The 23,655-nt window shown below is 48.3% G+C and overlaps 5 protein-coding genes across 5 annotated transcripts in view; all 5 read right to left on the minus strand.

Moving 5' to 3' along the window:
• Positions 1–1,113, minus strand: part of rnf213b (ring finger protein 213b) — a 32,833-nt gene extending 31,720 nt beyond the window's left edge. Inside the window, exons 1-2 of the mRNA XM_028968971.1 lie at positions 945–1,113; positions 41–510 (exon numbers count right to left, since the gene is read on the minus strand). Coding sequence (XP_028824804.1) covers positions 41–420 — 380 coding nt within the window. The 5' untranslated portion in view covers positions 421–510; positions 945–1,113. The remainder of the gene's footprint in view (positions 1–40; positions 511–944) is intronic.
• A 1,318-nt stretch (positions 1,114–2,431) lies between these two features.
• nploc4 (NPL4 homolog, ubiquitin recognition factor) lies at positions 2,432–6,753 on the minus strand. The gene is made up of 17 exons (XM_028969001.1): positions 6,593–6,753; positions 6,149–6,229; positions 5,885–5,994; positions 5,582–5,809; positions 5,454–5,502; positions 5,294–5,388; positions 5,093–5,216; positions 4,828–5,007; positions 4,652–4,738; positions 4,494–4,565; positions 4,289–4,415; positions 4,055–4,215; positions 3,912–3,983; positions 3,732–3,824; positions 3,535–3,651; positions 3,302–3,404; positions 2,432–3,224 (listed from the first exon to the last, which is right to left on the minus strand). Exons 1-17 carry the CDS (start codon positions 6,605–6,607, stop codon positions 3,067–3,069), a joined length of 1,872 nt encoding a protein of 623 aa, XP_028824834.1. The 5' UTR covers positions 6,608–6,753; the 3' UTR covers positions 2,432–3,066.
• Positions 6,754–9,328: 2,575 nt separating this feature from the next.
• Positions 9,329–11,364, minus strand: pde6gb (phosphodiesterase 6G, cGMP-specific, rod, gamma, paralog b). Its single transcript, XM_028969013.1, has 4 exons — positions 11,222–11,364; positions 10,478–10,670; positions 10,347–10,387; positions 9,329–10,122 (listed from the first exon to the last, which is right to left on the minus strand). The coding sequence occupies exons 2-4, from the start codon at positions 10,621–10,623 to the stop codon at positions 10,046–10,048; spliced, it is 264 nt and encodes an 87-aa protein (XP_028824846.1). The 5' UTR covers positions 10,624–10,670; positions 11,222–11,364; the 3' UTR covers positions 9,329–10,045.
• Positions 11,365–15,244: 3,880 nt separating this feature from the next.
• oxld1 (oxidoreductase-like domain containing 1) lies at positions 15,245–16,308 on the minus strand. Its single transcript, XM_028969012.1, has 2 exons — positions 16,254–16,308; positions 15,245–15,990 (listed from the first exon to the last, which is right to left on the minus strand). The coding sequence occupies exons 1-2, from the start codon at positions 16,299–16,301 to the stop codon at positions 15,688–15,690; spliced, it is 351 nt and encodes a 116-aa protein (XP_028824845.1). The 5' UTR covers positions 16,302–16,308; the 3' UTR covers positions 15,245–15,687.
• A 2,178-nt stretch (positions 16,309–18,486) lies between these two features.
• On the minus strand, positions 18,487–22,630 carry gprc5c (G protein-coupled receptor, class C, group 5, member C). Its single transcript, XM_028969002.1, has 5 exons — positions 22,417–22,630; positions 21,054–22,101; positions 19,941–20,041; positions 19,747–19,863; positions 18,487–19,439 (listed from the first exon to the last, which is right to left on the minus strand). The coding sequence occupies exons 2-5, from the start codon at positions 22,087–22,089 to the stop codon at positions 19,407–19,409; spliced, it is 1,287 nt and encodes a 428-aa protein (XP_028824835.1). The 5' UTR covers positions 22,090–22,101; positions 22,417–22,630; the 3' UTR covers positions 18,487–19,406.
• Between the last annotated feature and the right edge of the window lie 1,025 nt (positions 22,631–23,655).

The following is a 23,655-nucleotide window of genomic DNA, read 5'->3' on the forward strand; positions in this document are numbered from 1 at the left end:
GGGCCAATGGTATAGAGGAGAAGAAATCAGATCTACTGACCTGCTTCCTCCACTCGCTCTGTTGCCAGCTGCAGCCTCACTGTATGACCTTTGCCCTTTAGTCATTGGGTTGATGGAAGAGCCCTGAACTTCAGATTCTCCTCTGGGCTTCTCTGTATCCCTCTCAGGTTCCAGTTCCTGGATCTCCTGCTGGAAGTTGGTCTGTGTTTGGGTGTCACTGGTTTTTATCAGCGGTGTCTGTGTTTGGGCGTCTGTCCCCCCCCAGTCGCATGTCTGTGTCTGGGCTGCAACTTTTCGTCTCTTTTCCCTTTGGGAGTTATGTTGCTCCTCATCAGTTTTCTGGCCATTTTCGTCTGTCATCTGGTCCTGGTTCTGGTTGTGGACAGTTTCAGGTTCTGAATCGTCCACCTGGCCCAGCATCTGGACATCCTGTGGCTCCTCTGCCTGTCTGACTTTCTTGTCTGTTGGTTTTCCAGGGGTTTTCCTCCCCTTCTTATTTCAAGCCTGTGTCTGAAAAGTTAATAAAAATCACGGTATTTTGGGACCCCAGGATCTTCATGGTGCTACTTCACTAGACGTTGATCCATTTCATTAAAACCACTTCCGCTGACAAGGTTTGAAAAGAATTAAGTAAGAAATTAATATCGTCAAGACAATATTTTATTTGCCCAGGCCACCGAGACGCGACAGGATTGGCTGAGCCGGAATGAACTGATCCGATTGGACAAGACGCGGCGTGTGGGCGTGAAAAACAAATCCCGGAAGCATGAAGTTTAATACGAACCCAGGATCACATCAGACGCTTTACAAAAAACGAAAAGTAAAATATTCGGTCTGGACAGATTAAACATGAAACTATAATGAATTTATATAAACGTAATACCGATTAAATGAAAAATAAACAGATGTGAAGGAAATTATGGATTTTAAAAATCCGGACCAACCTGAACCGATCTGCTTGTCTGTTTCCTCAAAATCCGAGACTGGACCTGTTCGATTTCCATCGGTTCAGTTAAATGATCTGTGGTAAAAATGTAAACGCCATTTCGCATTGTAAAAAACCGGGATTAAAATGCGGACGAGTTCTTGCTGCTGCTGCTGCAGCCGCAGCTGAAAAACTCAGTTTCGTTTCTGCAGAAGCAGGAACACCGATCAGGAGTCACAACACGTCACCTCGAAACCTACTTTTCAAATACTTTCACATAATTCACGACCAGGGAAACGGAGTCGGAGTTTCATGGTTTATTTCGGTTTAATAACCAGTTTATAGTGTCTCACATGAGCAGTGGTGAATGGGTTCTGGTCCGGTTCTGGTGATCCACCACACGTTTACAAGCAGAGAAAAAGTCGTGTGACCTGAGGCTATCTGGAAAGGGTCTGGTTGGTCAGGTGGGAAGCTGGTTGAAGGTTTGTGGCGAGGGTGGAGCCCTCACACTGGTTTCTTGACCCTTCTGACCACCACTCTGCTCCTGTATCTTCCATCATCCACGGAATTCCTCAGCACAGGGGGTTCTGCCCTCTGGTCGGGGATCACAAGTCTTCTGCATGATTGGACTTCATCTACAAAGGCCTCCACCCCCTCAAAGCGAGTAGTCAGCTGCTGGAGACGTTCCTTCAAAGCACTGAACTCTTTGTAGAGGTCACCCAAGGCCTGGGACAGAGGCTCGATTCTGGGGACGGAGACAGGGTGACGGAACGTTGCACACCTCGGCTTGACCAGACTGCATGAACACTACAGAACCCACCTGGCATAGTCTGGAAGTACGGTGGCGTGGTCATTCAGCAGAAGATCCTTCACCTGGGACATGATGGCGAACCTCCAGTTGTCAAGAACCAACGTCAGGTTGGAACACCCCCTGGTGCTTATACATTTGGCTGCAGAAAGATGAAAACATGCAGTTTCTCCAGTTCTGCAACAATCATGGCGTGGCTAAACAACTCACCCTCAGACCTGTGGTCCCATGCTGGGTTCTGTGCAGTACCCAGAACCCACACCATGGTCCAGAAGAGGCTAATGGTCAGACGGATGCAGGACATTTGTACCCAGCCGAGTTCTTTACCGCATCTGAACATCCAGAACCTCATTTATACACCGCAGTACGCAGTGTGACTCCGCCCAAAACTACTTCAGTCAGGTGGAGTCTAATGCAGATGAATGTTGGATCATCTCCGTTCTCGAGATGACCTCACCCACAGCAGATGTAGACCGAGTGAAGGAGTGTTTGATGTGCATTTGCACCTCCACTTTGGAATTCCAGGACAGCATCTGGTCAGCATGTGGGAATGCAAAGTTCCTGATCTTCACAGAAACCATGACAACATCATTTAAAATATAAAGGGAAGCAGTAACCAGTGAAATAAGAGATGTTCATAAGGAACACCCTGACTTCTCATTTTCATAACCTGGGCAGGACAGAAGACAAAGGCTCAGTTTGAAAGGAAGTTTCTTTTTATTTAACTCGAATTGTTGTAGCTGTAAAGTCAAACCCAGATCATCATCATCATCATCGTCGTCGTCAGTTCAGCACGAGCGGGAACATGCTGCTGTTCACCGGCATTTCAGTCAAGGAGTTCAGCAGCTCCACAGGGAGAAATTAATCGAACGTGTGTGTGTGTGTGTGTGTGTGAGCGGGATCTTAACCGCCGAGCCGCTTCTCCGAAATCAAGCGGTGAAAAGAATAAATCGGTGTGGACGAGCGCGGCGACGCCACCAGCTGTTTACGCTGGTATTACACACCAGGTGTGGAGCGGCGCAACGGAAGAATGAAGTAAAAGAAGGAAAGAACACGGCACACGCTGCTGCCTCGAGGTTCCCGGCATTCCCATCCCACGGCTTCATTTCCACCCAAACACCCGGATCGGAGGAGACGCGGAATGGCGGCAGAAATAAATAAGAACTTCATCTCAACGCTGCTGCTGCCCTAACGCACACAAATACTGGTTTGAAGGAAGGGGCGGGGCCTTGCCGAGCGTCCACACCCAGCGCCCATGGTGACTGGGCGTCGCCGTGGCTTCACAGTAACCCGCCAGGCCAATCAGGCGGGAGTTGACGGGCGAGGTGGGCGCCTAGCTGCGCGGCAGGCTGCACATCTCGCAGTGCTCGGTGCCGGGCTGGTTCATGAAGGTGCAGTGCAGGCAGGACCACATCGCGCTGGAGGATTGTGGGATAGACGGGCCCGGCGCGCCGTAGTCCTGGGAGGCGGACAGCTGCCCTCCGACGGTGCCTGAGAAGGAGAGGACAGTGGTCACGTCAGCGTCCCACCCACCACTGTTCTTTATGAAGGACGAAGGGACAACTCACTGCAGAGCTGCTCGATGGTGGCCCACTGCTCCGATTTCTTCCAGGTCTGCGCCAGCTCCTCATTGGAGGTCTTCACGGCGTCCAGCAGGAGCCCAATACTGTCCTGCACACAGCAGATGTAAACCGGCAAAAATTACACGGTGGGAGACAAAAGGATGCAAGGTTCATGTTATGGTGTAAAGCACACAGCTATGTGGGCGGGGCTTCCGGTCATTGTTTTCATTTTAACTCACCCGCAGCGGCATGACCTCATTGGTGACCAAGAAGATGAGCAGGTGGAAATCTGAGACCATGTCCAAGAAAGCCGTAGAGGAACACTGGGACAGGTACGTAGCTAAACTGTGGAAGTCCTATCAAACACACACATCCAGAAATGTCCTGTAATCAGCCGCTTCTTTTCTCATCTGCGCGCGTCTCAAAGCTACCGTACCTGCGTCTCCCCCAGAGCCTCCCTGTTCTCAATGGGGAAGCGCAGCGAGGACGAGAAGGTGAACTGGGGATCTTTGGGAAAGGTGGTGGTGATCTGAAGGGGTCAAAGGTTAGTAAACATAAGAAATACGTGTGCTGACTGGCGACCTCTCAACTCGTGATGAATTGTGCTGCTACTCACATCTATGATCAGGTACTCAACAGGAAGGGGGCGGGCCAAGTGTGTGATGTCATTTCCGAACTTGTCCTTGTCCTGCAGAACGAGAGGCGTGGATTAGTGCTGCAGCAGTGAAGAGAACAGCGGCGGGCGGGCGGCTCTGGTACCTTGTAGAAGACGTCAGGGACGTACTGCTCCGTGCTCGACTCCTTGGCATAGCCCAACTCTGGGGCGTCCCGGCAAGGCAGGAGACACTCGTCCCGCACCAGAGCCATGCACTGGTTCGACACCTGGTAGCCCTCAAAGTGCACTTGGTTATCAGGTCCACCTGAGGACACACATGCTCAGCGCTGACACGTCTTCCACAGAAGGACAGTCACCAGCACGGTAAAGAGACGCACCTGTTGCAACAACGGTGACAAACTTCGAGCCAAAATGTCCGTCGGGGGAGAGGCGGCAGAGGTTGGACTGCTGGTTCTGGAAGAATCCGGCCGTGATGCACTCCTCCGCACTCAGAAAATAGGAGTCCTGGGAGGAAGAGGCAGCTGATGAAGCACACATCACCGTACACCGGGGTTAAAGGTCACAGTATCGGGTGTCGTATACCTTGTGGCGGCTGTAGCGGACTGTGCCAATTCTGGTGTCTTCAGACAACAGGTCTGTGAAGATCCAACCCACCTATCCACAAACACACCACCATCAGACCAGGAACGAGGTCTGCAGGACATGAAAGGGTGACGTCGTGACATCAAAAGGCGCTCTACCTTCCGCAGGCCCAGCTTGCCAGCGACCTCGTCCACGGCGGCGGCCTTCGGGTCCTCGATCAACTCCAGGCTGTTCTGACTGCCGATCTGATGGAGAAACCAGTGACCACGATCACACTGCGGCACGTGGAGGTGTGACCATCACACCATGCACCACGAGAGGGGCTTTTAAAGACCTGTGGAGGTTCGTAGATGGCGGCCACCTCCGCCCGGATGCCCAGGGGGATGTCCTTGTGTTCGGTGTACCGTCCGTACAGGTAGCCCATGCGCTGGTTCCCCGTCTTTCTCCAGAAGTCCAAGAAGCGGTCAGCGATGGTGTGGTTCTCAAACATGATGTTGTCCACATGCCGGTATTTCTGGGGTAAAGACAGTACAGTCCATCAGACGAAACATATTTAGCAGGTTGTGGATGAAGGTGGGGTGCGGCGTGAAGAACCTTACCTGCCTGTTGAGGGTGATGGCGCTTGGCTGGCACTTGGTGCAGATGCCCTCTGGCCACGGCGGATGACCCTCACAGCCGGATTTGATCTTACAGCTGATGTTCTCCAGGGCTACAAACTTCCCTCTGCATCAGGAATGACAGAATCAGTAGAACGTTGCTATTTTTCACCTGGCACGTGGCAGTCGTGACTTTTCACTCACTTGTCAGCTCCGCCGGTGAGTTTGCGGATGTAGGCGTGGAACGACATGTGCTTCACCGGAGGGTCCAGGTGGTTCAGGTAGTCCTCATCGAAAGGCTGCAGTAGAAAAGGACAGTCAGCAGCATGGACAGACAGAAAGAGCACGAGATGGATCTGCTCACCTCCAGTGGGACACAGTGAACACATTTCCCCATTGGTCCATGTCGGCAGCTGAAAGAGTCAGCAAGTAAGACGGTACAAGTGTAAAACAGGTCATGTGACCGGGGGTTCGACTGGTTTCGCAACTCACAGTTGAGGATCTCGGTCTCTGAAGATCTTCCCCTCCTGCTTAGACAGGAACTGGTCGATGTCATCTTCTGGGTTGAGGGATGCTGAGAAGCACCGTGGCAAGGAGGAAGATGAGGAAGACGACGAGGTGGACGGGAGGGAGGAAGATGAGTGTGGAGATGCTACGTCCATCACCTCACTGGAGGTGCTGGGGGAAGCCGAGGGGAAGAGGAAGAGCATGTCGCCATGCCTGCAAAAACCATAAAAAAAGAACCCTGGTAAATAACAGAGAGAGCAAGAGAGAGAACACTCAGCTCCAACGTACTTGATCTTCAGCACGCTCAGGGTCTTGTTCTGAGAGAAGATCTCGCCCGTCTTGTTGCGGTTCAGGTAGACGGAGAAGCCATTAGAGCTGAAGCCAAACTCTTTGGCCACCTGCAGGAGGAGATCTAACTTTATTCATCCAGCAGCATTGCCATCGAAAATACAAAACTTTATCCCAGGGGTTTCCCGTTTCTCCAACACCACCTCATTAATAAACTATCGTCATCTCCAGTTTCCCTGGTCTGGAGGACGATCATCTCCTTACCTTCTTGAGAAAAGCAGCTGCTGTCTCCCGCTTGGCGGATGAGATCTTCTTCATCCCCTCAGGAGACTGGACTCGGATGATCTGGGACAAACGACAGAAACGAGTCTGCACTGGACATTTATTTAAGCACAATCACAAATTAATCCGTACAAAATTACGACACGACTCGGTTCAAATTAGTTCTAATCCGCATTTTCCGACAGTGGGATCCAGGAACAAGAATATCTGGATATTCTGAACTTCCTGGCCCCGAACCTTCTCCAGCTACAGAACCGGGACGGCGCGTAGAGCCTCCCGAACTGCTGGCGCTGTCGGGCCCTCAAATGCTAGCTGTTAGCCTTTAGCCCCCAGCGCCGGTAAATCTGCTGCCTCATCACCGGACGCGGAGCCTGTTAGCCGCGGATAGACGGCCGGAGAACATCCGCACACAACTCATCTACTCACGATGTGGTCGGACATGTCGCCGCCTCGGACTCCGCTGCACAAACTCGCGGTCCGATCCGGACTTTCTTCCTCGCTGTGTGACTCAGGAGCGGACGGAGCGGCTACCAGCAGGCTACGTGCGGCGCCACACTCCTCCGGGGGGAACAAGAGGCGCCCCGTAAAGGTTCCGGCCTGGGAAAACGCTGTGACGTCACGTAGCGTCACGTCGGCCTTCCTCACGTTCCCAACTGATAAAATGATGTAAACGTACTTTTATTTGGGAATCAGGGCCACGCTGCTTCATTATGAAGCCAAAATTAACAAATTAATTTAACGTTCCAAATTCCTCACGTTCCAAACTGATAAAAGGATGAACACCTACTTTTATTTGGGAATCATGGCCACGCCTCTTCATTATGAAGCCAAAATTAACTAATTAATTTAACGTTCCAAATTCCTCACGTTCCCAACTGATAAAGTGATGAACACCTACTTTTATTTGGATAGCTACCGCCCAGTCTCCAACCTTCCTTTTCTTTCAAAAATTCTTGAAAGGGCAGTCCTGGCTCAACTTTCTTCATTTCTCCACGAGCATGATCTTCTCGACCCTTTTCAGTCTGGTTTCAGGAAAGGACATTCAACTGAAACCTCCCATCCTGGCAATGATGAGCCCGCAGATCCTCTGTCCTTATCCTACTTGATCCATCTGCTGCCTTCGACACAGTTAATCATGAAATTCTTTTCACCACACTCTCAGATTTAGGAGTTACTCGAACCGTACTAAATTGGTTCACCTCTTATCTTCACGACATGTCTTTCAAGGTATCATGGGGAGGTGAGACATCTGTCCTCTCTAGGGTAACCACAGGGGTTCCACAAGGCTCTGTCCTTGGCCCACTTCTATTCTCAATATACACTCGCTCACTTGGTCACATCATCCAATGACATGGCTTCTCTTATTACTCTTACACTGATGACAGCCAGCTCTATTTGTCTTTCCCACCAGAAGATGCCACTATTGTGACAAAAATCTCGGCCTGTCTCTCAGACATATCGGCATGCATGTCTGAGCGACACCTCCAACTCAACCTATCCAAAACTGAGACTCTTATCTGTCTGGGCAAAACCTCTCAATTCAACTCGGCTTTCTACTGTTAACACCCACGGCGTCAGCAAAAAGCCTTGAAGTTTGGATTGACGACAAACTGAGTCTGAACCAAACTCAACTGTTGTAACTCTCTCCTGACTGGAGCCTCTGCAGTCACCATAAAACCCCTCCAGATGGTACTCTGTTCTCCTTCGTTGTCCCTGGCTGGTGGAACAACCAGTATTTTCAGTATTTTCAGACCCTCCTTATCCAGAGCGACAATCAGTAGTTACAGGGACAGTCCCCCCCTGGAGACACTCAGGCTTAAGTGTCTTGCTCAGGGACACGATGGTAGTAAGTGGGACTTGAACCTGGGACTTCAGGGTCATAGGCGAGTGTGTTACCCACTAGGCAACTACCACCCTACCCTACACCCGACTAGCCGAGACTACCACCACCTTTAAGAAGCAGTTGAAAACCCACTTATTCAAAAAGTATTTCAGACAAATCTAACACTTACGCACATGCACACACTGCACAAAATAAATGTAATTTTTTTCTTCTCTTCGTCCAGCACTTAACAATTTCCGAGCATGTTTTTTTCTGACAAGTTCGGCCTTATCAGGGCTCTTAGTTTAGTAAACTCAAAATCTATACAAATGGAACGAGAATTGCTGGTGTTGTCCTCCTGTAAGTTGCTTTGGATAAAAGCGTCTGCAAAATAAAGTAAAGTAAATTAAAGTAAAGTATTAAGGAATCAGGGCCACACTGCTTACAGGCGACCAACTTCATTATGAAGCTAAAATTAACCATTCATTTAACATTCCGAATCCCTCACTTTCCCAACTGATAAAATGATGAACACCGACTTTTATTCACGCCATGAAATTAACAAGTAGTTGTATAAACTGATCAGTGTGGTGTGTAGTGCTGTTTTGGTCAACAAATTTTTGTTTGACTAAATATGTTCTAGCTATTAAATATATAATTTAATTGTGAAGAAAACGGCAGTTGGCAAAATAAATGTCATAAATATAATAAGAAATGGGGTCGACTAAAATAAGAAGTTTGTCTGTTCTACTTGGTACTTGTACTATATTAATTGGGTTAAATTGAATTGCATTACTGAAAAAAGAGTATTCTGACCCACTAGGCTACAACCACCCACTAGCCTACTACACACAACACCCAACAGTTGTGTGTAGTAGCCTAGTGGGTAACACACTTGCCTATGAACCAGAAGACCCGGGTTTGAATCCCACTTACTACCATTGTGTCCCTGAGCAAGACACTTAACCCTAAGTTGCTCCAGGGAGACTGTCCCCTGTAACTACTGATTGTAAGTCACTCTGGATAAGGGCGTCTGATAAATGCTGTGAATATAAATGTGTGTCTAATGAAACTCATTCTGTGTGGTTTTTATTCTGCTGCTTTTGGCAGTCACCTTGCTCTGCTGCATTGTTAAATGTGTGTGTTTGTGTGTGTGTATGAGTGTGTGTGTAAACCTGGCTTGATCTTTATTCAGTAAATTGTACTTGTACTTGAGACCATTGTTCATCCCCACCTTGTTAAAATATGGAGGAATTCTCCAGATAAGTTCTTTATATCAAGTGAATGACTGGACCTCATATTAATACATTATTGTCTTTTCAACAACAAGCCACTCGTGCTTAAAATTTTTCATTTTTTATTGATTTATTTTCTTATCTAATCCTGTAGAGATTTCAAGCTTTTGCTCCAGTAGCCAGAAACGGTGAAGGATGAGGACTTATTGGACATCAGGTGTGTCTGTGATGCTATGAGGAGAACAGGAGACAGCGAGTGTGGAGAGGAGAGGTGTTCTAGTGACACCAGTACATGAAATGTCACCGAAGCAGGACAATGACGAGACCACGCCCACCCAGCGGCCCCAGGTCAGACTCTGGGTTCTAGACTAAATGGAAAGGGGGTGGAAAAGAGAGCAGCTCTCTACAGGACTACAGATCTTTTTCATTACAACTCGGCGCAGATGGATGATGGCGGGAGAGTTGAGGCGCGTGAAATGAGAAGCCAAGCATTTCACGGGTCACGTGACTTTAAACTCATTTCTGAGGCTGCTTTTCTTGCGTAGGTTTCATGTTCAGTTCCTGATGAAAGAGTGAAGGACAGAAGAAAGAGGAGGACGCCTGTGAGGGAAGGGATGATGGGATATCAGCTGGGGGGCTTTTCTACAGAATCCTAGTCTGGAGCAGACAGTCAGAAAGGACTTTTTTATGAATTTTTTCAGTTTTTCCATTTTTATGTTTTTGTGTTCAGTGTGTGTTCAGTGAAGTACAAATGGGTTTGTTCGTGTCTAAGCCCATGGCGAGGGACGAGGCAGACGGTTTGGATGGAGAGACCAGGCGGGTTCAGATGATGCCATACTGGGCCAGCTCATGCAGCTCCAAGTGGTTAAAGGCTTCCCAAGGGCAGATGACGGTGATATCTGCAGAGCAGAACCAGTTCCACATTTTCCTTCTGATCTCACACATACATTAATACACCATAGTGCAATATGTGTATATATATCCACTCTGTACATATATACACATACATTTTGTTTGTATAGTGTACTTTTTATACTGTACTGTTTGAAGCATTTTTTAAATTCTATTTCTTATTGTGCTGCTCATGTCTACAGTTTGATTAAATTTTTAAAAAGAACCTCACCTGTGCCTAACCCTTCCATGCCTGGGATGTCATCTCCAAAGCTGCAGGACAGAAGAGACACAGCACATGAAGATGTGTGGTGTTCTGACAACCTTGTGCGACCTTGTGCGAGAACTCGCCCTGTCACTCACCCCTGGATGCCCTTCTTGGGGGGCTTGCTTTTGAACTGCCGGGTCTGCCTCTGCTTGAACTTGGGGGGTCCCTTGCGTGGCGTCGCAGGGCCACCAGTGACGCGGGTGGCGGACTTGATCTCCAGTTTGGGTGGTTCCAAGTTCATTATGGTTGTTCAGGTGAGCGTTTCACTCCTTCTTAAATCGTGTGATGCTGTGAAGAGAAGGACCAGCGCCATGGGTCACAGGTATCACCTCAATCTAATCAAACCAGAGCCATAATCTTCTTAAAGGTGAGGGCGGAGAAGTACAAACACACCAGAGCACACCTGCCCGGACAACCCACTTATGTCTGTAATCCGGGGATCAAATTAATTCGGGCCGTCCTGTCTGATATGGCCAATCTGCTCTTGGGCTAATCCCATTAAACCAAGGGCAATGGAGAAGACATGCTGAGGCTGCAAAACTGCTCTCATCCTGAGCGACACCCAGATCAGGAGCCCGTGGCTCCATGGGAAACTTGTGAAAAGATGCTCATCCTTTGCCATGAGAATTTTTCAACAGTCAATCAGACCCTCTATTTTATCTAGAACTACTTTAGACCAACCCAACCTACGATATTCAAGGGGGTCCTCCACCAAAGCTGACGGATTTTTTAGTTTCCTGTGAAATACTTAAATTTCATGCAGACCACAGCTGCACACCTCTACTAATCAAGAGACCCCCAAGTTCTAGAACCCAAAGCCTCGGTGTGGTGGTACTCACTGTCAGTCCAGGTGAGTGGCGGTGTCGCTGTCAGCGTTGCGCAGGTGCTGATGTCTACGCTGGGCTTGCTCTGGGAGACGTGGGACGTTCAGGGTCTTCTTATACCCTCTAGCTCCTCAGCAGATTAGGGCGGAGTCACCTCCTGTCCCTGATCCACCAGGAGACCCAGAAAGGTCAAATCCAGGAGCTGAGAAAACACAGCGTTTTAAATTCACATGCATGTTGCAGGAGTGTCCTGATAGGCTGAATAAATCATTTGGTGTCACCTCTGATGATCATAAACAGAAATAATCAATGCAAGCTGAAGTATTTTCAGACTAATGATCTGTAATGTCTCAGTTCGTCATTCTGGAAAGGACATGAAGGTATTAAGATTGGGCTGAAAACTCTTCATACATCTGTAAGTTTCCAGAGCACCATTCCCCTGTCCGTTATGCAACTCGCCACCCCAGAGCAGTTCCTTCCACTCTGACAGATGGAAAAATCCACCATCTGGACGTCCATAATGAACATACAATGTTGCATCATCCAGCTTCTTTTCAAGATTTGCCACGTGATCTGTACTCATTTTATGGAATTTTGGAGTTATAAGCAACTGTATTGTTTCACGCAGGTGCATAACAACTTCAATTTTTTTCAGATCTACTTATCCATCAACAAAGCTGTTGTAAACATGGAACAAATGGAATAGACAACAGGTGTAAATTATAGGTGTAAGATGGGGCGTCGCAGGCCCATGCTTTTGCTTTGCATAGCGGCCGTCTGCAAGAAGAAATGTGACATTCCTGTGCCAATTGTTGTGCATGAAGATTCAACACTTCTGTTTTACATGCCTTTTGTTGGACGGCCTTTTGTCGGCCTCCCCCGAGCCAAACGTGTGAGGTTGTCTTCCCCAGATGGGAGGCACCGGGGGCATAACATCAGAAACAACAGGTTCTGATTGGTCTGTGACAACTTCCTGTAGGCCAGTGACAACTTCCTGTAGGCCAGGGGTATAAAGATCTGTTCACATGTGGGGAAGGGACTTTTCTTTTCAAGCTGTCTTTCCATCAAAACCGGATTCTCCGGTTTTCGAGCCTGCTCTATCATCTCATTTTTTCTCATGGCTCTGCCTCTTTATCTCTCTCTCTCCCTTTACTCTTTCTTCTCATTTTTATTTTCTCTGTAACCTTGGTACTTTTTTTACATACAATATTCACATGAAACTGCAATAATTATTTACTGGTGTTAATAAATTAGAAACTGTTCATTTTTTAACCTCTATTGTGCCATGCCTCTTTCTGCCAGGTAACATCAAGTTGGAGTGGTTTGAATACAGTGCTTTTGTGTGGAGGGAGAAAGAGTTTTTCTACACTCAGTTCTCTCTCTACCACGCTCTTTTTACATAGGCAATTAGCAAGACATCCCCAATAAAGGCGTGGTCCTGCAGGTGGTGACCACAGACCACTTCTCCATTCCTGTGCTTTCTAGCTGTTGTCTTGGTCACTTTTGAATGCTAGCGATGCTTTCACTGTAGTGATAGCATGAGACAAAATCAAAAACCCACACAAGTGGCTCAGGTAGTGCAGCTCATCCAGGATGGCACATCAGTGCGAGCATAGTGTCCAGAGCATGGATGTGCTACCAGAAGACAGGCCAGTAACACTCAGAAACAGACTCCTGAGGGTGGTATGAGGGCCCAACATCCGCAGGTGGGGGTTGTGCTTACAGCCCAACAACGTGCAGCACGTTTGGCATTTGCCAGAGAACACCATGGTTGGATAATTTGCCATTGTATTCTTCACAAATGAAAGCAGGATCACACTGAGCACATGTGACAGACGTGATAGAGTCTGGAGATGTGGTGGAGAATGTTCTGTTGCCTGCAACATCCTCCAGCATGACCGGTTTGGCAGTAGGTCATGGGGGTGCCACACAGCCCTCCATGTTTTCACCAGAGGTTGTCTGACTGCCATTATGTACTAATATGAGATTCTCAGACCCCTTGTGAGACCATATGCTGGTGCAGTTCGCCCTGGGTTCCTCCTAATGCAAGAAAATGCATGTGGCTGTAGTGTGTCAGCAGTTCCTGCAAGACTAAGGCATTGATGCTATGGACTGACCCACACGTTCCCCAGACCTGAATCCAGTTGAGCACATCTGGGACCTCATGTCTCCCTCCATTCACCATTGCACCACAGAGTGACCAGAAGTTGGCGGATTCTTTAGTCCAGGTCTGGGAGGAGATCCCTCAAGTAGACCACCCACCACCTCATCAGGACCATGTCCAGGCATTCTTGGGACGTGGAGGTCTCACACACACACACACACACTACTGAGCCTCATTTTGTCTTGTCTTAAGGAGATTACAACAAAGTTGGATCAGCCGGTAGTTTTTTTATCCACTTTCAGAAGGTGTCCAGACTTTTGGCCTGTTTATTTTCATGACCATTTACATTGGTAGAGTCATGCTGAAGACATCAAAACTATGAATGAACACATGTGGAGTTCTGTACTTAACAAAAAAAGGTGAAATAAGTGAAATAACATGTTTTATATTCTAGTTTCTTTGCTCTGATTACTGCTTTACACACTCTTGGCATTCTCTCGATGAGCTTCAAGAGGTCGTCACCTGAAATGCTTCTCCAACAGTCTTGAAGGAGTTCCCAGAGGTGTTTAGCACTTGTTGGTCCAGCTCACCCCAAACCATCTGGATTGGGTTCAGGTCCGGTGACTGTGGAGGTCAGGTCTCCACTTTTTGTTAAATCCATAACTCCACATGTGTTCATTCATAGTTTTGATGCCTTCAGTGAGAATCTACCAACGTAAATGGTCATGAAGATAAAGAAAACGCATTGAATGAGAAGGTGTCCAAACTTTTGGCCTGTACTGTATATGGTAATTAAAAACAATAATACAGTAGCATACACTGTAGTAGTAAATTCGCACACACTGAACTGACACCTCACAACTAGGAAAATCCAAACCAGGGAAGACCCCCGAACACTTCCAGTTCACCCCCTTCATCCCAGGAGAGTTTTTCTTCCTGAAACATGTTACATTAGTATAAAAACACCAGCGTTGTTTCCTTTTAAAAACACAAATTAACAATGAACAATGGACCATCCACACAAACTGCCTTTCATGCTTGCCCACGGCACATTTCCCTGAGTGCTGAGTTGTGGTGTGTCACAAGTGACAATGAATCAGTTTCACTTCACTTTCAAAGACCACGGTCTGGTTGAGGAAAGGACAGCAGAGGAGACCTGACGACCCCGATGGCTGGAGCTGTATGTCTTATACACACTTTAATGCAGGGTTCCACCTAGATCCAGCAGGTTTGTTATAGAATGGTGGATCGTATGATGGGGTCTGGAACTCACTTGCTCACTAATTTAAATGGACATAAATAACGAACATGAATGTGAACGAGATTCGAAAACAAGTAACACAGAAGGGGGGAGGGGGGAGGAATCTCCTCAGGCTGGGTGTAAACTCATCCTGTGATGATCATAGATGAACCACCCTGCTCAGTGAAGAGAACATCCACACCTGGCTCACGGGAGCAGAAGCTTTTTCAACACGTCAGAGCCCAGTGGTCACCTGCCTCATCTGTAATCCCACCATCACTCTCTGGCCACAGATGCTGACCCACAACTAAAGAGATCAGGGTCACTGTCATCAAGGGAACCACAGCAGGGCCACCAAGTTCAGAGGAGGATCTACAGCAGGGTCTGAAGGTCTGAGAGAACTTGAACAATAGGATGAATTGAACGTTCCTCCCATGTTGCGATGGCAACATCGTCTCTAAGTGAAAACCCAGCAGTGGCCTGAGGTGCATGGATGCCATGAATCCAGACTCTCAGCTGCACGCTGCTGCTCACGTTTCCAGGATTAACGAGTTTAGATGCGTCTGCGAACATTGACGCAAACCAGAGCTTGAGGGTGGATTATGGTAATAACGTGGTATGAGCCGATACTTTGTGCCGCGGTTTATACAGGCGACTCCTGATGAGATCTTCAAAAAAGATCTACTAATCACAGTTTAAAACAATAAATACAGATTTTATTAGAACTTCACCCTGAAAATTATCATAAAGGAGAAATCTACATAATTTCATAACCAGTTCAGCATCATACACACATAAATACAAACTGTACATAAAAACACACACACACACACACACACCAGTAACGTGCCACTCTGAAGACATAGAGATGATCACGGAGTGAATAGTCAAGTGATGATTCTCAATAACACTGATTCACAGATCAGCTATAACATTATGACCCACTCCAGGTGACATGAAGAACATTAATGACCTTATCCCGGTGGCACCTGTTGTGGCTGAGAGCCTCCAAACCTGCACCTCTGGAGGAATGTTCCTGGTCTGCCAAAACGAAACCTGGCGATCCAGTTTCAGGGTCATGGGTGATCGAGGTTCTCATCCAACCGCTATTAACCGATACGCTTTCCACAGACATAGTCACAGCTTCTTCTTCAGTCTGATTTCCATCTTGAGGAATGTTTTAAGGTTCTCATCGTGTACGTTCTCTTCGATGGCAGCAAGGGCCTTTTCGCCGCCATCTTGGTAGAACTTCAGCAGCTGCTCAGCATGTTGGATCCAGACGCAGTTGTGACAGCTGCTCATGCAGCAGGAGGTGGGAGGTGGCGGGGGAAGGTCCTCTGCGGCTGGGGTGCCGGTGGAGGCCGGTTCTTCTCCAGGCGGAGAGCGCAGCTCCCGGGTCCAGGCCTTCCTTCCCAGCTGGGTCAGGCGCAGGAGGCAGAACTGCAACACAGCAGGGAGCTTTTCAGCACAATTTTACAGATGCATGGTTGCAGGTACAGTTGCTGGGAAAGAAGATCCAGGGATCTGGGTGTGGAGTTAACTGCTGTAATAGTATGACTAAGTACAAGCTGTCAAGAGCATCCAAACAGCCGAGCAAAATGAGCCCGCAGCCATTTACTCGACGCACTAATCCCCGTTTTACTATCAAACAGCACTTTTATATCAAAATCAAACTACAGTACAATATAATATAATATAATAACCTTCTGCAGGGCGGACGGCGTCCCGTTGAACGACAAGGCAGCGGCCATGTTGGGAGTCACATGACTCAAGGGCGTGACGTTGCATGACAGACGGGAGAAACGTCCAATAACAATATAAAAAAAGTTCAGGGCGGGGCTACTTTTTCCCGCACGATTCCTGGTTGATAGAAAAATAATGATCACATCCACATTATAAACAAGGCTACGTGTGTTTTAAAGAACAATTTAACAAAATAATTTATTCGATAGCTGCTGTCATAAAGGTAAATGACAGATTTTAAATACTGGTCTGCAGGAGCCGCAGCGGCCGCTAGAGGTCAGACCTGCAGCGCAACTCGCCCTCATGTTCAATATGGAATAAAATATAGGAAATTACACATCCTAACATGGTTTATTAACCATAATGTTTGATTTTTTGTTTTTTCTTTCCTCACATTCATTCATCATTTGTATATTGGTGAGCACAGCAGTGGTGACTTACAATCAGTAGTGACAGGGACAGTCCCCCTGGGTTAAGTGTCTTGCTCAGGGACACGATGGTAGTCAGTGGGACTTCATGCTCTTCTGGTTCAGAGATTAGTGTCTAACCCACTGGGCCTCCACCATTATCCTTTCATTTTTATATTGTGTATTTTATACTAATTCACGAGATGTAAAAAGATCAGCACAGTCATGTTCAATAAAATATCTAAAATTAAAATGGACCACTGGTCATACAGGAAAGCAGCTAAACATATCTTCCTTCATGTCGTCAGGTTATTTTGAATACTTTATACTCTTATAAAAGAGTTTCTTGCTGTACTCTGATCGGTTCTATTTAAAATCCCACCACTCCCTGCTGTAATTTGATGGATTTATGGAATGATGGTTGGATATCATGTCAGGAAGGCGTGGCGGTCATGCGAATGTTATCAGGATGTTATCTTCAGCCCCACGTCACCTCACCTGCGTGTCGTGTGTCATCGGTAGGGAGCGTCTTTTTGGCCGCATCATTGTCACTGGATGTTACTTCGTGAATGAACTTTTCTGTAAATGTCTGAATTGAGCAGTAAAGCTGATGAATTGTGTGTGTGTGTGTGTGTGTGTGTGTGTTTCTGTCTCACACACTGGCCTGTCTGTCTGCACACACCCCTGGCGCAGGCCAGATTGGGTTTCACTTCTACCCGTTCCCATGGAAACGCCAGCTCCTGTCTGGAATTTTGTGGGACAGCGCAGAACGCGGAATGTTCCTTTGTTCCACATTCCTGCAGTATCTCCCCGATAGGGCCAGCCATGGAGGGACACGCACGGGGATTTGTGGGACGTCTGCGTCCTTATCTTCTGAGATTCCACCTGCAGAATCAACATCCACCAGCACCATAACATCACCTCCGTCAATAAAGATGGAGTCACGCAGCAATCTCTGCATTTATGGGCCCTGAGCTCAAGAGTTTTTACTGGGCAGAACATGATAAGATTATTCACCAGCAGCTGAGTCCACAGCGCCCGGGTGCTGCAGACCACACAAAGGGAGGCCTGTTCAGCCTCTCATCCTGGACCAGCTGTGGCTGCACGTTCTCCTCCACCCATCTCCATAATCCATCCAACAGGTGCATCATGGTGCTCCGCGCTCTTGGTCTGGTTTTGTGGTTCCCTCATCAGCTGTGTGTGTGTGTTTGGTGTGTTGATTCGGCCCCTGAATCAACACACACTTTGTCCATAGAGACCCTGGTCCAGGAAACAAGGAAAACAAGCTGCAGGCGGCAGCAGAAGACGCCAATTAAGACAGGAGAGGGACAGCGCGGCATCTCCAGGGACGCCTCATTATTCTCAACCGTGTTCCACCTCCATGCCATTACCCAGAATTCACAGCGCATGTGAAACCTCCTCTAACTGCCATCAAGCACTTTCCATCGCTCATCTACTGGGAGCTTCACCGCAGTTCAGACTGGAAGTGGCCAACCTGCGCAATCGTGTCATTAACACACACACACACACACACGATTCAATACACAGCAACACACACAACGTGAGCTGCTCCACAGGAAGTGACGTCATGGTTGTTGTGGTGGGTGGGGACTGGCGGTGAACATGTCGGCACCCACAGCAACACGATGTGAGGAATGTGATTAATTCTGAATTACAGCTGCATAAATCACACAGATGTTGACGACCACAGAAAGAATTCATCTCCTTTTCCAGGGTGTATGAGTTTTATCGTCTTATGATTCACAGAAGAACGGAAATGTGGAGGTTGATTACAAAATAGTTTTTATTTTATTAAATAAATGAACATTTAGAACACAAAGAATAGACAACAAGTTTCTATATAAATGTGTACATTTCCCATGTGATCAAACAGAACAGAAGTCTTTAATGGATCTCCACACCTGAGGGACAAGGTGTGGGCGTGGCAGTGGGCGTGGCAGTGGGCGGAATACTGCGGTAGAGACGTCCGTGTTTCTGATCAGGGGTGTCAGGTGTCTGGACACGGTTTCAGCCCGTAGATCTTGTAGATGTTGTAGGCAGCTTGTTAGTAAGTGAAGTGATACACATTGTGATACACAGCAGCACAGCACACGGTGCACACAGTTTAGTGAGCAGTGGACACCATGACAGGCGCCCGGAGAGCAGTGTGTGGGGACGGTACCTTCATCAAGGGGACCTCAGAGGCACGTTGGTGAATCCACTAGGCCACCACTGCCCCACCACCGTGGGTAGGTTGTAGATGTTGATGATTGCATTATGTACATTTACAGCATTTATCAGACGCCCTTATCCAGAGCGACTTACAATCAGTATTTACAGGGACAGTCTCCCTGGAGCAACTTAAGGTTAAGTGTCTTGCTCAGGGACACGATGGTAGTAAGTGGGATTTGAACCCGGGTCTTCTGGTTCGCAGGCGAGTGTCTTACCCACTAGGCTATTACCACATTATGTAGGTGTAGATGTTGTGTAGATTTCTTGTTGAGTGTTGTAGAAGTGTTGTAGAAGGTGTAAATGTTGTGCACATGTTGAGTAGATGTGTAGATGTTGCTGGTTTCCTAGGTTTCATCCGTGTTGTAATGACAAAGTCCCTGACGAAAAAAGTCCAGCAGCAGAGCAGCAGCAACAAGAAAAGATCATTTGCATAGAAGAACTAGAAGTGTGGATGCAGGTTCCAACATCGGGACGTTACCAGTTGGGTTTCCTGTGCAGACCATTGCCCTGGAGGACGAAAAAGAAGAAAACAAGATCTGAGATTTAATAAATCAGGAGTAATTTGGATGTCAGAGTTTCTCTGTTAATAGAGCTGCATTGTTCCAGTTTATTGCTGTCAAGTCCCCACCCGCTGGACAGTCTGGATGGGCCAATACAGGAAAGGAAATCAGATATTGTCATCAGAGAAGACGTGAAGGAGACTGAAGGACAGAACCGAGAGAGACGGACAGAAAGAGACCATTCAGAACTGAAGCAGTGATGGAATAGGTATCTGCTGATTCTGATTGGTCCGTCCCGGAAACTCTGCACCTACACTGTTGGCCTGCAGGAGCGAAGGGCTACTGCGTCCGCTCTGGGCCTGGGGGGTCGCCTGGGGGGTCACCTGTGGGGTGACCGAGGCTCGCGGAATGTCGTACGACAGGTCGGTCACCTGTGGAGGTCAGAGGTCAATAAATGACATAGAGCATCTATATCCATTTTGATATCAGACGTAAGGACGTGACTCACGTTGGTCAGGCCCTTGTTGATGAGCGCCAGTTCTGTAGGTTGGTAGACGGAGCTGCGCAGCTGACCGTTGTAGCCGCTGTATGGCGAGACCGGTTTATGACCTGGCAAAAAAATGCAGCGGAACCATCAGGCACAGCGCAGCGGCGGACATCCCCGAAGGACACGAATCCCGAAACAACGCGGCAGACACGCCCCCGTTCCCACGGATACCGAGAGCAACAAAGCAAACAGGTTTAAGTGGGAGAGTTGAGCAGGTGGGGGGCGGCGGGGGGTCAATCATTAACAGAGCAGTCACCACCTCGTCATTTACTCATTAAAACACACACGACCCAGAATGTTCTACCAATGTTCGTCCATCTAAAACCGAGGAGCATCAACACATCTACTCAACATGAGCACAACCACGAGAATTGCTGGTATCGTCCTCCTGGAAGTCGCTTTGGATAAAAGCGTCTGCTAAATAAAATAAAGTAGGTAGTATAGTGGGGGGTAGTAGCCTAGCGGGTAACAGAAGACCCAGGTTCAAACCCCACTTACTACCATCGTGTCCCTGAGCAGGACACTTAACCCTGAGTGTCTCCAGGGGGGGACTGTCCCTGTAACTACTGATTGTAAGGGCGGTGGGGTACTGAAAGTGGGGTGGTAGTAGCCTAGTAGGTAACACACTCACTTATGAACCAGAAGACCCAGGTCAAAGACCCTGAGCAAGACATTTATCCCTGGGGAGACTGTCCCTGTAACTAGGACGTCTGGTAAATGCTGTAAATCGTGGTCTTTTACTGGAGCTCCAGGGCTGTACGTTCTACTGTGACGTTCCTCAGGTTAAACGGACCTGTTTGTGTTTGGAGGGGCATTTAAAGCTGAAAATCCATTTCATCCTGTTCAAACAGGCGCTTTTATCGTGCTTCAGACCACAAAGTCAACTGTAATAAAGCAGCAGTGCCGTTCCCACCAACCACCTACAGATACTGGAACAAAGACGTCCGCGCCCAGGGAGGGAAACTGGGAGAACCGGTGGGTTCCATCACTCCAGCACGGGAAGCCGCCATGCGGATTATGTAATGCGATTCACATATTTTATGCTCATGGTTATGTGGTGAGATGTTTTTGTACCTGAGTTGGGCTCGTCCAGTGAGAAGGCCTTGTTCTCCATGAAGATGTTGTGGGAGCTCTGCTCTTTCAAGATGGTCTCGTATCCAACTCCGCGGCTGGGGTAGAGCTCCTCCCCGTACCCGGCCTCGCCCTCACCCTCATCGGCGATGGCACACAGCTCTGGGATGGCATGGAGCAGGAGGAGGACCCACGCGTTGGACACCAGCGCTATGGCGAGCGTGGGGTCGTCCCACGCTGGACCTCCGGTCCTGGCGTTACCATGGACATACATGGTGATCCACGCCACCCAGATTCCCACAGACAGCAGGCTAGTGACCAGGATGAAGGCTCCGTCCCGGCGCCAGATCTTGTGCTTCCCGCCCATGGTGGCCAGAGACGCCAGCGTGACGGCCAGCAGCAGGTTCATCACGTAGATGAGGGCCATGGCGAAGTCCTGGTTGGCGAAGTTGCAGGGCACCGGACCCGGCACGCCTGTTGGACCGTCGGTAGTGTTGACCGGGTACCGCACCATGGTGATGATCAGCCACTCGCTGTTGATGACCACCTCCACCAACCAGAGCCCCAGGGCTCCCAGGCCCAGCACCCAGCCCCGCGGGCCACTGCTGCTCCTCACCAGCACGTTCAGCCGCACGCTCTGCATCAGCAGGCAGGAGAAGCAGCCGGCGAACAGCACGCCGAACAGGAACCGCCGCGAGGTGCAGGTGGAGAAGTCCTTCCCCACAATGAAGGCGAAGGTCAGGGAGAAGAGGCCCAACACGGACACCAGGAAGCCCAGCTGCAGACCCACGGAGCTCCAGCGCTTCTTGTCCGTGATGAACGGCAGACTGAAGAGCAGAACAATGAGGAGAACGACGGAGCTGATCACGCCTGCCGCGGCGAAGGCCTCCACCACGACGCCCCAGACCGAAGACAGGCTGCAGAGGTTAAAGTAGAGCGAATCCACCTGAGAACCGCAGCCTGGCGGAGCGGCACCCCCCGACGCCGTCCACAGCAGCAGCAGCAGCAGCAGCAGCAGCTGGACTCGGAACGCGGCCATCAGAACCGAACCCTGCGGGAGAGAACAGACGGAAAATCTCCAGCAGGTTCCTGACCTCTGCAGGGCATTAACCGCTGGGCGCAGCACTCTGTCAATCATTCAGCCAGCGGTGAGAACGTGGAGAGGAGAACAGACAGGGGAGAACTGGGCTTCCACTTCCCAACCTTCAGCCAGAAAATAAACTCCGAAACCATCCTGAGTCCACGAACTCACCGCTTATTATTCATATTATTATTATCCCTCAGATAACTCAGATTTCATCTCCATTTTCCTAACAAGCTGCTCAGAAGGAACGGTTTTAAATGGAAATGTTCCTCTAGAACTCACCTGAGAGCAGGACTGGTTAAAAAAAAATCCTCAACACGTTTTTAATATTTTATTCTTCACACTTTCCGCAAAAGTCCCGTCCGCATCACGCAAAATATTATATATGACAAAAAGAAGAAGAAGAAGAAGAATTCTGTTCATCTACCGACGGACGCCAGTCGAAACTCTGCTGGACTTTTTATTCTGCAGGTTCCCTCCCAGCGGCCACAATGCGCTTCATGGCGCGTCATGGCGCGTCATAGCGCACAGAACCTAGAACCTCCTCTCTCTCTCTCTCTCTCTCTCATCTACACCAGGTTACACGCGGCTCGGAGCAAAATTAATATTATTCATTAAATAATAATAGATAATAAAGTTCAAATGCACGATAATTACTTTGTGTTCTCCATCATCACTGACCACTTGCACACAGCCTCGTTTAATTATGCTTTATTGGAATAATATCATATAATTACATTTATTTAAAGATGATGCAACAGATGGTCCAGCCTGGGCTGATTGTGAACATCACCTGTAGGAATGGTGACACCTAGTGTCCGAGTCGAGAACACACACACACACACACACACACACACTGAGGGTCCTCCATTCTGTAGGAGTCATGCAGGTGCTGCAACCCCAGAACCTGAAAGTGAAGTGAGTGTCATTGTGAAACACTGCAGCGCAGCACACTGTGACACGGTGAAACGTGTCCTCTGTATTTAACCGTCACCCTTGGTGAGCAGTGATTCGAACCATCAACCTTCCAATTACGGGTCCGTTTCCTTACCTGCTCGGCCACCACTCCCCCCACCTACATACAAGCATCAGGTATGAAATATAAAGACCGACATTCCTTTATGTTTCTGTGCTTTATATTTGACTGATTAACAGCAGATTTATCCACTTATAAAAACCAGGATGTGTAGAAATGATTATAAAACCGAACATGGCTTTATGCCAATATTCTTCAGGCTAGAAATGAATCGCTTCATAAACAAGGTTCCTGTATTTTTAAAGCAGCAGTAGTTTCGTTTGATCTTATGCACATTTAAATTTGAAGAACACAGAATAGATCTTCAGAATATGAGACTTATCTTCTGCTATGTCCTTCTTGTCAATATATTGGTGGGACAACGTTTTGTCCCCCGAACCTCTTTGTTCTCGTGCCTTACGGCACGGTGCTCCATCGTGCTGGAAAAGGCGTCGTTCTTCACCAGACTGTTCTTGGACAGTTGGGAGAAGCTGTGGTACCGTTCT

This window comes from Denticeps clupeoides, unplaced genomic scaffold (assembly GCF_900700375.1).
Source record: "Denticeps clupeoides unplaced genomic scaffold, fDenClu1.1, whole genome shotgun sequence".
Classification (NCBI taxonomy): Eukaryota; Metazoa; Chordata; class Actinopteri; order Clupeiformes; family Denticipitidae; genus Denticeps; species Denticeps clupeoides.

Excerpts from the sequence above, each read along its gene's own strand:
- oxld1 (XM_028969012.1), bottom strand. The coding sequence starts at position 16,301 with ATGGCCGCTGCCTTGTCGTTCAACGGGACGCCGTCCGCCCTGCAGAAG. Across the intron at positions 15,991-16,253 it reads CGCCGTCCGCCCTGCAGAAG|TTCTGCCTCCTGCGCCTGAC; the intron begins GTTATTATATTA and ends GCTGTGTTGCAG.
- pde6gb (XM_028969013.1), bottom strand. The coding sequence starts at position 10,623 with ATGAACTTGGAACCACCCAAACTGGAGATCAAGTCCGCCACCCGCGTC. Across the intron at positions 10,388-10,477 it reads CCCAAGAAGGGCATCCAGGG|CTTTGGAGATGACATCCCAG; the intron begins GTGAGTGACAGG and ends TCTGTCCTGCAG. Across the intron at positions 10,123-10,346 it reads CATGGAAGGGTTAGGCACAG|ATATCACCGTCATCTGCCCT; the intron begins GTGAGGTTCTTT and ends TCTGCTCTGCAG.
- gprc5c (XM_028969002.1), bottom strand. The coding sequence starts at position 22,089 with ATGGCCGCGTTCCGAGTCCAGCTGCTGCTGCTGCTGCTGCTGCTGCTG. Across the intron at positions 20,042-21,053 it reads ACTGGACGAGCCCAACTCAG|GTCATAAACCGGTCTCGCCA; the intron begins GTACAAAAACAT and ends TTTTTTTGCCAG. Across the intron at positions 19,864-19,940 it reads TCAACAAGGGCCTGACCAAC|GTGACCGACCTGTCGTACGA; the intron begins GTGAGTCACGTC and ends TGACCTCCACAG.
- nploc4 (XM_028969001.1), bottom strand. Across the intron at positions 5,503-5,581 it reads AGAGACCGAGATCCTCAACT|CTGCCGACATGGACCAATGG; the intron begins GTGAGTTGCGAA and ends TGACTCTTTCAG. Across the intron at positions 3,825-3,911 it reads TTGAGTACCTGATCATAGAT|ATCACCACCACCTTTCCCAA; the intron begins GTGAGTAGCAGC and ends TGACCCCTTCAG.